We start from the raw sequence: 12,566 nt of genomic DNA, 5'->3' as shown, positions 1-12,566 counted from the left end.
GACTTATCACTTCAAAAATCCCACACGCATTGGCCGCAATGTTTCGCCTTGATGAGAAAGCAGCGACTAGGATGCCACTCGCCCCATCGACTAGTCTACTTATCATTATAAACTCCAATCTGTGCAATTAAAATAATGTTGTATTTTCAAGAAGAAAATCTACGAGTTCGATGCATGATTTTGCGCTGACAACAGGGTGCCGAATGATACCCAGTTCAAAAGCACCCCACTGCTTCAGAAGACTCCGGGGATGATTGTAACTATTGTGGACCCCTACAATAAATTAACATCGTGACGATATTCTAGAAAGACCTGGAAAGAGTTCTAGGACGGAGAATATGAATAAATTACTATTGTTTTCTTTATGATTAAGTGCAGTTCAGGTTCATAAATAAGTTGACATAATTTTGCCGCTTCTAAAAGGATGTTGCGTAGTTATTTCTAAATAGGAAACTTTTTCATCCAAAAATGTAAATCATGTATCCTACACACGCAAGCTGAATGTTTTAAATTACGAGTTATTTTCATTCCCGAATCCGCGTGTGTCGTATTGTCAACGAGAGCGAAGGTTCTACATTTCCTATTGGCTGCATGTGCGTGAGAGATGTGCTCTGGTTGGCTCCCCCCTGAGCTCGTGGTACCAGTTCTCGGCCAGCCCATGGAGTTCGAGCAGCTGTCGCGCGGAGCGCTCGTGTCGTCCCCTGTCAGATAATCGTGTTCCATATAGGCCGACTGGCGAGACGCGGGCATTTAATCTTGTGCCGGTCTCAACTCAGTACATCTCGTGGTGAGGTTCTCAGTGCTGTGTTAGATAACCCTACAATCAAACGTCGACATGGGCAAATCTGCAGGTGAGTACGCTCTTAAACGTATTCATTGCCACTGACTGCAATACAATAAGTGAAGCAGCGAAGTTGGTCTCCCTAATTTCTAAAATGTGTGACAGTGTATTAAACTTAGAATTTTAAAATGTAGACGACATGATTAACTTTAAAATTTAGCCACTTTATGAATCATCTCAAATATTTAAAGACTAGAACAGAAGAGCCCGCCGTAATTCGAAGTAATTGGAACAGTGGTGTGTTCGGACTCGGAAATATTCGGATTGTCTTATAAAAATACTGCATGCACAGTGCAGTATGCAGTTACAGCTACAATACTGATAGTCACTAGGTAACGTAGTGTAGTGATTAGACGGAAGATCGAGGGTAGTGTGACTTTGAGTGGAAGTGTCACCGTTACCATTGCGGTGTAGGCTTACGCAGATATAACAGGCAACCTAAACTAAGAGGAAAACAGCGCATTACAAAATACAGTAATGATGAATTTTTGCAACAAACGTGTTTTCTAAATACAGTACAGAACATGATTCAAAATTGCTTGCAGTATTTGCATTCTACTTTATAGTTTGACTGCTATTAGAGCTACAAGATATACGAATTTGATGTACATTGTACTACACTCCATTAGGACTCTGTGCTGCTAAATACCTTAAGTAATCGTTTAAGTTACGGTACTATGATTAAATCCGTTATTTTCAATCCAAGTGGGATTGATTTTCTTACATCACAGATTCTGTTCGCACTATCCATAATTTAGAATTTGGGAGGTTCTGCTGTACCATCAAATTAGTTTCAGGGATATTACGAAATAGAAAGGCATCTCAAATTGTTCAACTAACTTTGGTCACCATGGAAGTTACCCATAAATTACGTTATCAAACTCATCATGTCAGTGTAATATTGCGACTAAAACTGATTCTACGTTTCTTATCTGAGTAAGATACAAATTGTCTTTACTTGATTTTTGGTGCTCAGAAAACGCAAAACTAATAACGTAATTATGTTTATCTCTTCTAAGGGATCAAATTGATTCTTTAATTTGAGTGTGTTATAATCTCCTGGTAGTCACAGTAAATCACACTGCAGTTGCCTTGGAAAGATTACATCAGTTTCATCATATTTCGTTGCGAAATTTTATATCGCTCCTCCTTAAACTGATTAGCGAATTAAATACATATTTTCAAGGTTCATCTCAATATAGTTAAATCTTCCGACTTATAGCACACTTTAACAATTATGTAATTTGTTTAAATGATTTTAGTACATCTAAAATATTATTCGACATCCTGACATGATGTCAACTGGTTCATATTTCAACAGATCATTAATCGGGAATACGTTCGGTAGTGCCTTGTAATTAACTCAGGTCTTTAAATACGAGTACTCATGTGGGTGACATTTAATACTGTGGGCAACGTTGACACCTCCCTTCATATCGACTGGAAACTAAATATTAAACATGTGCACTCGTACATACATAAGCCACATTTCTAATACACGCTGTTGTGATTTCAGTGTTCATTCTGCTAACCTCTGTGAGTGTTACCAATAAGATTAGGAAGGCAGGTGGTTGACATCTCTCCTCTCCTAATCTTCCTTTTTATAAGGACCATTACGTGAGAATATTATTATCTCTAAACTAAAATATATTTGGGATGATGCAGTGTAATTGACCAGTTTTGAGGAATATGTATCTTCCTCACATTTGTTTCTTATCGCATATCTTCTACGTTACAACCATTGTTATAAATTGGCTCTTGAACGTACTACGAGGGTAGTAACTATGTGAAGTACCGGTAGTGATATCTCTATGTCAGTAACACCTTTTCGTTGTAGCTCTTCACTTCTTGCTGTCTCAAACGAACAGCATCCCCCAGTATCATCTTCCAGAATTTATTCAACGCAAAGCTAGTGCATAGTTTCATGTGGTTGTTGATGTTATCGTAGGAACAGTACCTCCAGTCTGACGTGGATTCCGAATCTCAGTCATATGAGTGCTCATTTAAGAAACCTTAGTAGCTTACGCTGGAAATAGAACTGCGACAGAAGTATTATTCCTTCCATTGGTAATAATAATTATTTTTCTTAATAATCCCATTATCTGTAATCATGGTTATTGTCGTCATATTTTGTGGGGATATTCTTATTTAACTATAGGATCCAACTCGAAAACATTGTATTGTGATCGTTGTGATACAAAAAGCATTGTGATCGTCAGCCTTGTAATAGGATAATTGTTACATACGTAGTTAGTACTGGCAAATTTCCCATGGGCAATGAATGAGTTACCCCTCGATGTTGACCTGCTTTTAATGTTAGTATGCCCAGCTCCACGGCTAAATGATTAGCGTGCTGTCATTTGTTCCAAGAGTTCATGGGTTCGATTCCCGGCCCGATCGGAGATTTTAACCTTCCTTGGTTAATTTCAATGGCTTGGATTACTGGCTATGTGTGCCGTCTTCCTCATTATAATTCATCATATGTAGGGTCACATTCCCACAGACGCGCAGATCGCCTATAGGGTGTCAATTCGAAAGACGTGCACCAGGCCTCTCCGGAGGCAACACACCATTAGAAAAGTGTTAAAAGGTTAGTGGTGATGTGATGGTGATGGTGAGATGTTGCTGTTAGAGATTTTATTCAGTAGTCCGTGGAAAGTCGCAATTCAAACATCTCGACTTTGAATCGTAGATCCTGTAATGGTAAATCGGTTAAGAATCTTAGCTGTCGAAGGTAATAATGTGAGAAATAGGAATGTAAAAGATGAAGCGACCCGGATTTCCATACTTCACTGCAACAGTTTTGGACGATGTTGATTCTTTTTAACAGCTAGAACCATGTTTGGTCACCTGCCTCGTAGTATTTTCGATAATATGAGTTCTGTGGAATCATGTCAGGTTTATACAGATATATAAAATGAGGTGAGTGCGGAGAAACTCGTGCAAGAACAAGTTACTCTGACTTGGATCGAATTACATGCCTTAGCCTATCTTTCACTTTCCTGTCATTGACCATCACCTCGTCACACAGCGAATGAATAGTGTTAAAATTGTGGCAATTGATCTGAGGACGGTAAAATGAAGATAGGATTTTGAAAATGGAGGTAGTGACTGAAGTAAAGAGAACTAGGGTAGAACAATGTCATTTAGTCGTTCAAGACACGTCTTTCTGTTACGATCACATGAGTCATATTCAGCATTTATTTATCTTGTGTCACATTTGGTATTCACTCTACCAATTAATTTAAAAACTCAGCCATGAACGCCCAAGAGATATTCGGATTACTCGGCCATCTAGCAGGCCAAGGGTAAAACGGAACGTCGAAATTGACGAGCAGGTAGCCAGATGACGTCAAATAAAATGCTTGCACATGGTAGTGATTATTAATATCTCTGTAAAAGAAAATGTGTCCGGCATCATCGAACTATGAGAGAGAGTTTCTACAGTGAAGCATAGAAACTATATCTATTTCCAACAGTAGATACCATACCACAACAAAGCTTACCCTCAATGCCGGAGCATTTTGCAATGCTTTGCAAAACATATCTTTTAAAATTCACAAAATGATTCCAAGAACCAAAATCAGATAGTACTTTAGACCATCTTACTCATAAACCCTGTATTATATTCCTAGATAAAAATTAAATCCTTGCCTTCAATATCCGGTGAGATACAGCTGATAAAATTTTGTTCAAAATCACCAAATGCAATTTCATAATTTAGCGTTTTACATTAAAGACAAATTCACACATTTTAACATTATGTACAAAATAATAACAATTTCATACTGATTCCAAAAATGTTAACTCAGTCAATTTATTCGGAGCACAAACACAGGCAGTGCCATAAGTTACGCACCGAGCACAATTCTCACGTCAACTAAACACTACTGGGAACCATCATTCGATAGTTCCCTCATCATGCCAGACGTCATAGGTCTCCAGAAATGCTGCAATTTATGGAAACATTCTCGATGGAACTCACAGGTGCAGAGGTTAATAAAGGTACAGTCTCAGCATTTACCTGGTGTGAAAATGGGAAATAACGGGCAACTACGCAGTTACTGTCATCCCGCTCAAGACAGAAAAGAAAGTTGCAGGTTAACTACTCCTCCCTCAGCTCACCTTTTTGCCACATTTATACAAAGTGCGAACGACTTAAACCTTCAACTTTCATGTAATTTTTAATATGAATGAATTACTAAAAGATTAACAGCACAAAAATTAGCCGGGCTGAGTAGCTCGGACGGTAGAACACTGCCCTTCTGAGCCCAACTTGACAGGTTCGATCCCGGCTCAGTCCGGTGGTATTTGAAGATGCTCAAATACGTCACTTTCGTGTCAGTAGATTTACTGGCACTTAAAAGAACTCCTATGGGACAAAATTCCGGCACCTCGGCGTCTCCGAAAACTGTAAAAGTAGTTAGTGGGACGTAAACATTATTATCACAGAATATTATTCTGTTAATACGTACGCAATACATCGCGCTTGCGACGTTGGCATTCTAGCAACAACACAATGTATCGGAAGTGCGACATTAATCAACTACATCCTGCAGTAGTGCAGTCCAAAACTCATATCATGACACAAGCCAAAACTAAATGATTTGGATCTGTGCCACGGCGACTCAGAACAGCTATCGTAATCGAGATTTTCCTTCCTCGTTCTTCTTCACTCTCTACATGGTAATATCTGCAGAGTAATTCCTTTTAGCCAGGCTGAGTGGCTCATGCGGTTGAGTAATTAGTGGGACGTAAGGTAAGGGTGTATTCTGCCTGAGCTGGAGTTTACGTACGACAGGTTGGCCAGTTCCTTTGCGCTCCTCCATTCCCTTACCCCGCTCCAAAACAACGCGTGGCAACCCATCCAAATCTTGACCACGCCCAAAGTTGCTTAACTTGTGATGTTTCAACACGGCTACGGCCGTTGGTAGTGGGGCGTAAAGCGAACTAATATTATTATTAACTTAAGTTAGCTAATTAATAAAGACCCACGCATTAACAGTTATTATAATGACACAATTGTTGATATGTATTTTACATCCTTAGTGTATAAACAAGGCTGATTACTATTTGTCCCTAGCTTGCACATATAAACTGTCATTGGTTGATTTCGTAGTACGGGCTGCCTGGCCGAGATCGTAAAGGCATGTTCGGTTGATCCGGAAGTACTTGGATTCGATTTCCGGTCAAGAGATCAAACAAACTAAAAGTTAGATTTCCACATCTGGAGAGACCATTGACCTTGAGGTTTACTCAACCTATGTCAACGTTAATTCTAGGGGGACAAAAGTGACCGGGCATAGGGATAACCACTCTATCGCACTAAGTGGCGAGTGACAAAACTGAATGTCCAAGGACATTCACGATCTGAATGGAATTAGCTATTTACATTATACTGGCCTACCTCAATCCACCCAACTATCTTCCCAAAGTAGCTGTACGGATGAATTTTCTAGCCAGTCCGTTCCGCGCAGTAAATGCCTGCTGTTAAGACGTAGATAACACACAAGGTTACGGAGGTAATCATTAAAAACGTTCATAAAATAGGTCATTCGATTTCTTAAGCAGGTACCTAGTTCAATTATATCGTTGCATGATAAGCAACGGTGGAATTTATTTATAGTCTATTTAGTCGTGGAGAAATTAAATCTAGGCATATTTAAAAATAACACTGCTACTGATTTTTCGTCCCACAAAAAATACTGTTACAATTTTTGGAGGCGTCGAGATGCCACAGTTTTATCACGTATGAGATCTCGCACCGACACGAGACTGACGTATTTGAGCACCTTCGAATACCTCCACACTGAGCTGGGATCGAACCCACCAGATATTTACAATTAAGAGTTTCTTAAGGTCCAAAACTTTAAACTATTGTTCAATCCCTATGCCACAGGGCAGCAGCGATAACACCTTCCACCATACAACTTTCATTCTAGTCAGTACGTGAAAATCTCTCCTACGAATCTTTTTTTTTTTTTCTGTTCATGTGAAGTAAATTTGCCAGTGTGTTCACTCCTGAGAGGAGTTCGAGCTCCCCTCCCCAACCCGCATGGTCAGGCAGTAGTTGTTTACCTGAGGGCTGCAGAGCATTTCACTGTTACCTTTTATCTTACATATATTCCATTTTACACCTGGCACTCTCATACCTTTGGAGGTACAGGCCCATCCCTTTCTCTTCTTGAGGATAACGACCCAAATGTTATCGTTCGTCAAAAATTAAGAGATCAGCACTTTCATACCAAACAAAGTAACATTTCTTCGAAATTTCAATCTCTTTCTTCGACATTGCACGCACGTTAAATATAATAATAATAATAATAATAATAATAATAATAATAATAATAATAATAATAATAATAATAATAATAATAATAATTATAATAATAATAAATTTGCTTACCATCCCTTCAGTTAATGTATACCTTAATTGATGTCAGGGTGTCAAATTTGTTCCTCGTGGGATCATCAGTGCTCTGGAACTGAATGAAAGGGAATGGTTGGATTTAAACTCCGTCTAAACTTGTGAACATACCATTCAAAGTTTCATTTACACAAAATGGAATTGGAGAACGGCGAACTATTTACGTTTAAACTCATATATTACATGTTTCTGCCAACCTGAGAGGTCGAGTTAGCAAGTCGTTGGTCTTCTGTTACCATGAAAGGGTGTTCAGTCCCAGCTGAGGTTGGCACAACAACTCCTTGTCCTTGGTTACTGGCACGTAAAATATATCCTAATAAAGTTATTGGCCTTTCGTCCCACTAACTACTTTTACGGTTTTCAGGGACGCCGAGGTGCAGGAATTTAGTACCGCAGGAGTTCTTTTACGTGCCAGTAAATCTACCGGCACGAGGCTGACGTATTTAAGCACCTTCAAACACACCGGACTGAGCCAGCATCGAACTTGCCAAGTTGGGGTCAGAAGACCAGCGCCTCAACCGTCTGAGCCACTTAGCCCGGCAGTTAAATCCCGTGGGAAAAAATTCTGACACTCTATCACCCGCTGAATCTGTTAGTGGTACCAACAGAGGTTGAAATTATTATTATTATTATTATTATTATTATTATTATTATTATTATTAAACCACTTTCCCCACACCTGCGGAGTTGAGGGTGTTAACTGTATAGCTCATGTGGATTTGGCCCTGTTTTACTAACAAGTACCCTTCCCGACATCAATCCTATATGGAGGCATGTAATTGCGTATTGCGTATTTCTGTGGTAGTAGTGCGGTGTTGTCTGAATATGAGGTGGAGAGTGCTGAGACAAACACAAATATCTTGTCCCCAAGTCAGAACAATTAATCAGATGCGATGAATATCCCCGACCCGGTCGGGAACCCGGGACCCTCCCAATTATGCTAAGGGATCATTAATAACGCATCCTTAGCGAGTTTACTTGCGATAGATTGTCGAGTCCATTTCCGTTTCCCAACTGGCCAGTAACATGAGGTCATCTGTCCAAGTACTGGCATTGCTCAATATGGCTTAACTTCGGAGATCTCTCGGGGTGTGGTGTTCAGGTTCAGGCAAAGGGGGTTGGGCGTAGAGCTAACCACTCTATCCCACTAAGTGTCGAGGTTACTGACAGCGGGGGACTTCACCTTCACTCCTCCAAGGGCCTCAATGGCTTTGCTTTTTAGACTAGTGATCTCGACCATTAGGTAGGCACATTAAGAAGAGGAGAGATACTCTAGAATGTGCTGAAAGTAGTCCAAACTACTACTAGCAAATGTCAGAATGCGGCTGAATACAAGGGTGTGGACTCCACTTGTTGTGCGGTTCACATTAATTGTTAAAACAAATTTAAGGGACACAGAGTTTGGAAGTTTACTCGGAATAATGTAGAGGATATTACACGTGCATGATTACAACGGACCACGTCTTGATTCGATCCCGCAACCTTGACCTAGGTACTTCAAGACCTCAGTAGCGCAGTCAGTTAGTTTTCGTCCTTATATTCCAAAGATAACGAGTTCGATACGCCTTAGGTCGATGGTATTTGAGGATATTTAAATGCGACAAGTTCACAATGTATGCTCCTCTGGGATAAATTTTCCAGAAATCTACAGCAGTTGAGGGAATCTTAAACAACATTTGTTTAATACTGAACTTAAACGTTCGGCTTCTTGGATCAATGTTCAGCGTAGTGGTCTTTGATTCAGAGGATCCCGGGTTCGAATTCCAGCAACGTCTTGTTAATTCTTGAGGCTGAGTGATCGTGTTTGTCGCAATACATCTTATCTTGCACACAGCCCACCACGCTGCCAACCAGTTACACATAGTAGTTGAGTACATGCAATTGACAATAGGCAATGGGAAGGGCATCCGGCTATATAATTGGACGAGGTCATATGGGCTACATACGATTCCAACAAGATGTAGGAAAATCAACAGAAAAAGAAGAAGAAAATAGGAGACGAATGCATTACCAAATATGCTAAGCCGGCATGCTATGACTAACTGTATGATGGACAATATCCACTCAAACAAGGAGCGTATCTAGTTCGCGGCAGCTGAGTGATTCGAACACGGTTCAAGATGATTTCGTCGATCGTTGTTATAATTGACACTGACACACTGAATTCTCCACTCAGCTATGAACGTGCTTTTGGTGGGAAGAAATATTCTTTATATTTATACGTGTGCTTATATATCAAACAATCTATTCTTTACGAAACTTTGTTATCTATTACACTTTTTTAAAATTTTAAAATTTCATCTGAGAACTGGACTGACTTGAAGTCATCTACATGCTCTCAGATAGCGTTTAAAATTGATGAATAACTGTCTGTTCAATGTATTCTATATAGCCCCCAAAAGTTCGACTCGTTGGCTGAATGGCCAGCGTACTGGTCTTCGGTTCAGAGGGTCCCGGGTTCGATTCCCGGCCGGGTCGGGGATTTTAGCCTTCATTGGTTAATTCCAACGGCCCGGGGGTGGGTTTTTGTGCTGTCCCCAACATCCCTGCAACTCACACATCACACATAACACTATCCTCCACCACAATAACACGCAGTTACCTACACATGGCAGATGCCGCCCACCCTCATCGGAGGGTCTGCCTTACAAGGGCTGCACCCGGCTAGAAATAGCCACACGAAATTATTATTATTATTATTATTATTATAGCCCCAAAAACTGGAAAAGAGGTCTTGTTTGAATTTATGGGATAAACTTATAGCAACGCCAAGTTAATATTACATTCATTTAGGGTATTCTTACACCTGTGCCTTATTTTATGTAGACACTGCATAAAGAGGCTTTTCAGCCTCACTGGAATATAAATTACCACTAAATTCAATCAATCAATCAATCAATCAATCAATCAATCAAAGGCTACACATTTTCTGGTACAATATTCCGCAAGCCAGTTTCTAACAAATGAATCATGAATAGCATTTGCCTCGTAAAGTTCTCTGCAGCGTTTTCCATGAAGAGGATTTAGAGCTGAAAATACAATTTTCTTTCAGCCACATGTGAAACTAAATCTCCTTACTGGCAAACACAGTCCAAGTAGTCATTATGTATATTGTACGACTGTATAAGAGACGTTCAGACACCTGTAAGAAACGATAAAAGCTACGGGATAACCCATTACACTTATCATCTTGATGCGAGATGAAGAAATTTGCTCCTGGAGCCGCAGGCGAAACTAGTTCCAGATCTGCACTCCGCACATCGGCCCAAATCGCTCAAGGCTGTAGGTCGGTACTGTGTATCCCACGCGAACAACCGCTACGGTGCAGGTTTTTACTAAACTCGTAAAACTTCACCGGTCTTGTTACGAGTTATGACATCCAACACACATGAGATATCAACCTCTACATAGCTCGGAAAGGATCGTAGTTCTCAATCCTGTGAGTTTTCTCAGCTCACTTGGAAGTAACTGTAGGATCGTAGAGGAACAGTATTCAGCTATGAGTTTCAATTTTTTACATGTTTTTTTAAGTCGCAACGATGGGATAGCAAAGGGCCAGGAGTTGGAAGGAAGCGGCCGTGGCCTTAAGTAAGGTACAGTCCCAGCTACGAGTTAGGCAAGTTTCGAAAATACAGTAAAATACAGTAATAATATCATTATGGAACAGAATTCAGAAGGAAAAAAAAGCTTAAAATATTGTCATTTCTATTTTATAGCTTTATGTCTATCAGAGCTACTAAACTGTATTTTTGATCTTCTTTTTCTAAATCTCTTTATCCTCCAGGTTCGGTTTTTCCCTCGGACTCAGCGAGGGATCCCACCTCTAGCGCCTCAAGGGCAGTGTCCTGGAGCTTCAGACTTAGGGTCTTGGGATACAACTGGGGAGAATGACCAGTACCTCGCCCAGGCGGCCTCACCTGCTATACTGAACAGGGGCCTTGTGAAGGAATGGGAAGATGGGATGGGACAAGCAAGGAAGAGGGAAGGAAGCGGTCGTGGCCTTAAGTTAGGTACCATCCCGGCATTTGCCTGGAGGAGAAGTGGGAAACCACGGAAAACCACTTCTAGGATGGCTGAGGTGGGAATTGAACCCATCTCTACTCAGTTGACCTCCCGAGGCTGAGTGGACCCCGTTCCAGCCCTCGTACCACTTTTCAAATTTCGTGGCAGAGCCGGGAATCGAACCCGGACCTCCGGGGGTGGCAGCTAATCACGCTAACCACTACACCACGTATTTTTGATCTATGCTGCTAAATTATAGCTTAAATAAGCCTACTGTACTGTCATAAATTGCAAGCGGAATTTTAATTTATTTTTCTCCGTGACAGATTCTGTTCGGATTATTATAAAAGTTCGCATATATGATGTTCTGATTATTTGGGTTCTGCTGAGAAATGGGGTGCGGGTTTACAGATCCGGAGTCGATTCTCAGTTCGGTCATTTCATTTTCATTTTCATCTCGTAGGTCGAGCCATGATGTAGCTTGCTACCTACTACGTCGACTTCATTTCCCGAAATCTCCAGAAATGATTATTAATACTTGATTTCGCTTAGTATGAGATTAACCCAGCCTCGTGAAGGCAGCTGACAAGACAACTGAGTTTGAATCACATTCTTGGCTATTTCAAAAGTAGTTTTCCACACTTTCTCAAATCAATTCCAGATGAATGCCCGGACCCGGAGAGGTTTAACGCAGGCTAAAATACTTTTCATTCCAATTCTAGTCCTAATTAATTAGATACGTACCGAGATAGTCGGTTATGCAGTTTGGGTCGTATAGTTGTGAGCTTACATTCGGGAGATCGTAGGTTCGAATCCCACCAACGGCAGCTCTGTAGATGGTTCTCCGTGACTTTCCAATTTTACACCAGGCAATGCTGAGGCTGCGCGTCCGAATACTTGGCTGAATGGTCAGTGTTGTACCGTTCGGTTCAGAGAGTCCCGGAATCGAACCCCGGGACCCTCAAAACCGCAGAGCGCTAGGTACACTGGCCATTCAGCCAAGGAGACAGACCTGATGATGATAATGATGAAGCTGTTTTAAGGAGCCTAAATTCGAAGTCATTGAGCCCTACACAATGAGATGATTCTGTTGAGATGCAAAGAATGTGTCGATCTATAGAATATTGTTGATTGCATATGATTGTATCTTCTTCTAATTTTTTTTGTCTTGACGTAAGGAGATTTAGGAGAATCGTTTAACTTCTACTAGTCTTTCCTCTTCCGGTAGCCAGCTATTTATTATTCCTCCTCCCCCCCCCCCCCCCAAATTTCAGTTTTGATATTCGTCCTCATTTT

General features: G+C 40.7%; 1 protein-coding gene across 1 annotated transcript in view; it reads left to right on the top strand.

The window, feature by feature from the left end:
• Nucleotides 1-749: 749 nt before the first annotated feature.
• Drip (aquaporin homolog protein drip) overlaps nt 750-12,566 on the top strand; it is a 483,076-nt gene continuing 471,259 nt past the window's right edge. The window contains exon 1 of the mRNA XM_067138074.2: nt 750-851. Coding sequence (XP_066994175.2) covers nt 836-851 — 16 coding nt within the window. The 5' untranslated portion in view covers nt 750-835. The remainder of the gene's footprint in view (nt 852-12,566) is intronic.

The sequence above is a fragment of the Anabrus simplex genome, chromosome 1 (genome assembly GCF_040414725.1).
Source record: "Anabrus simplex isolate iqAnaSimp1 chromosome 1, ASM4041472v1, whole genome shotgun sequence".
Taxonomy (NCBI): Eukaryota; Metazoa; Arthropoda; class Insecta; order Orthoptera; family Tettigoniidae; genus Anabrus; species Anabrus simplex.
This window is presented reverse-complemented; position numbering and strand designations above follow the sequence as displayed.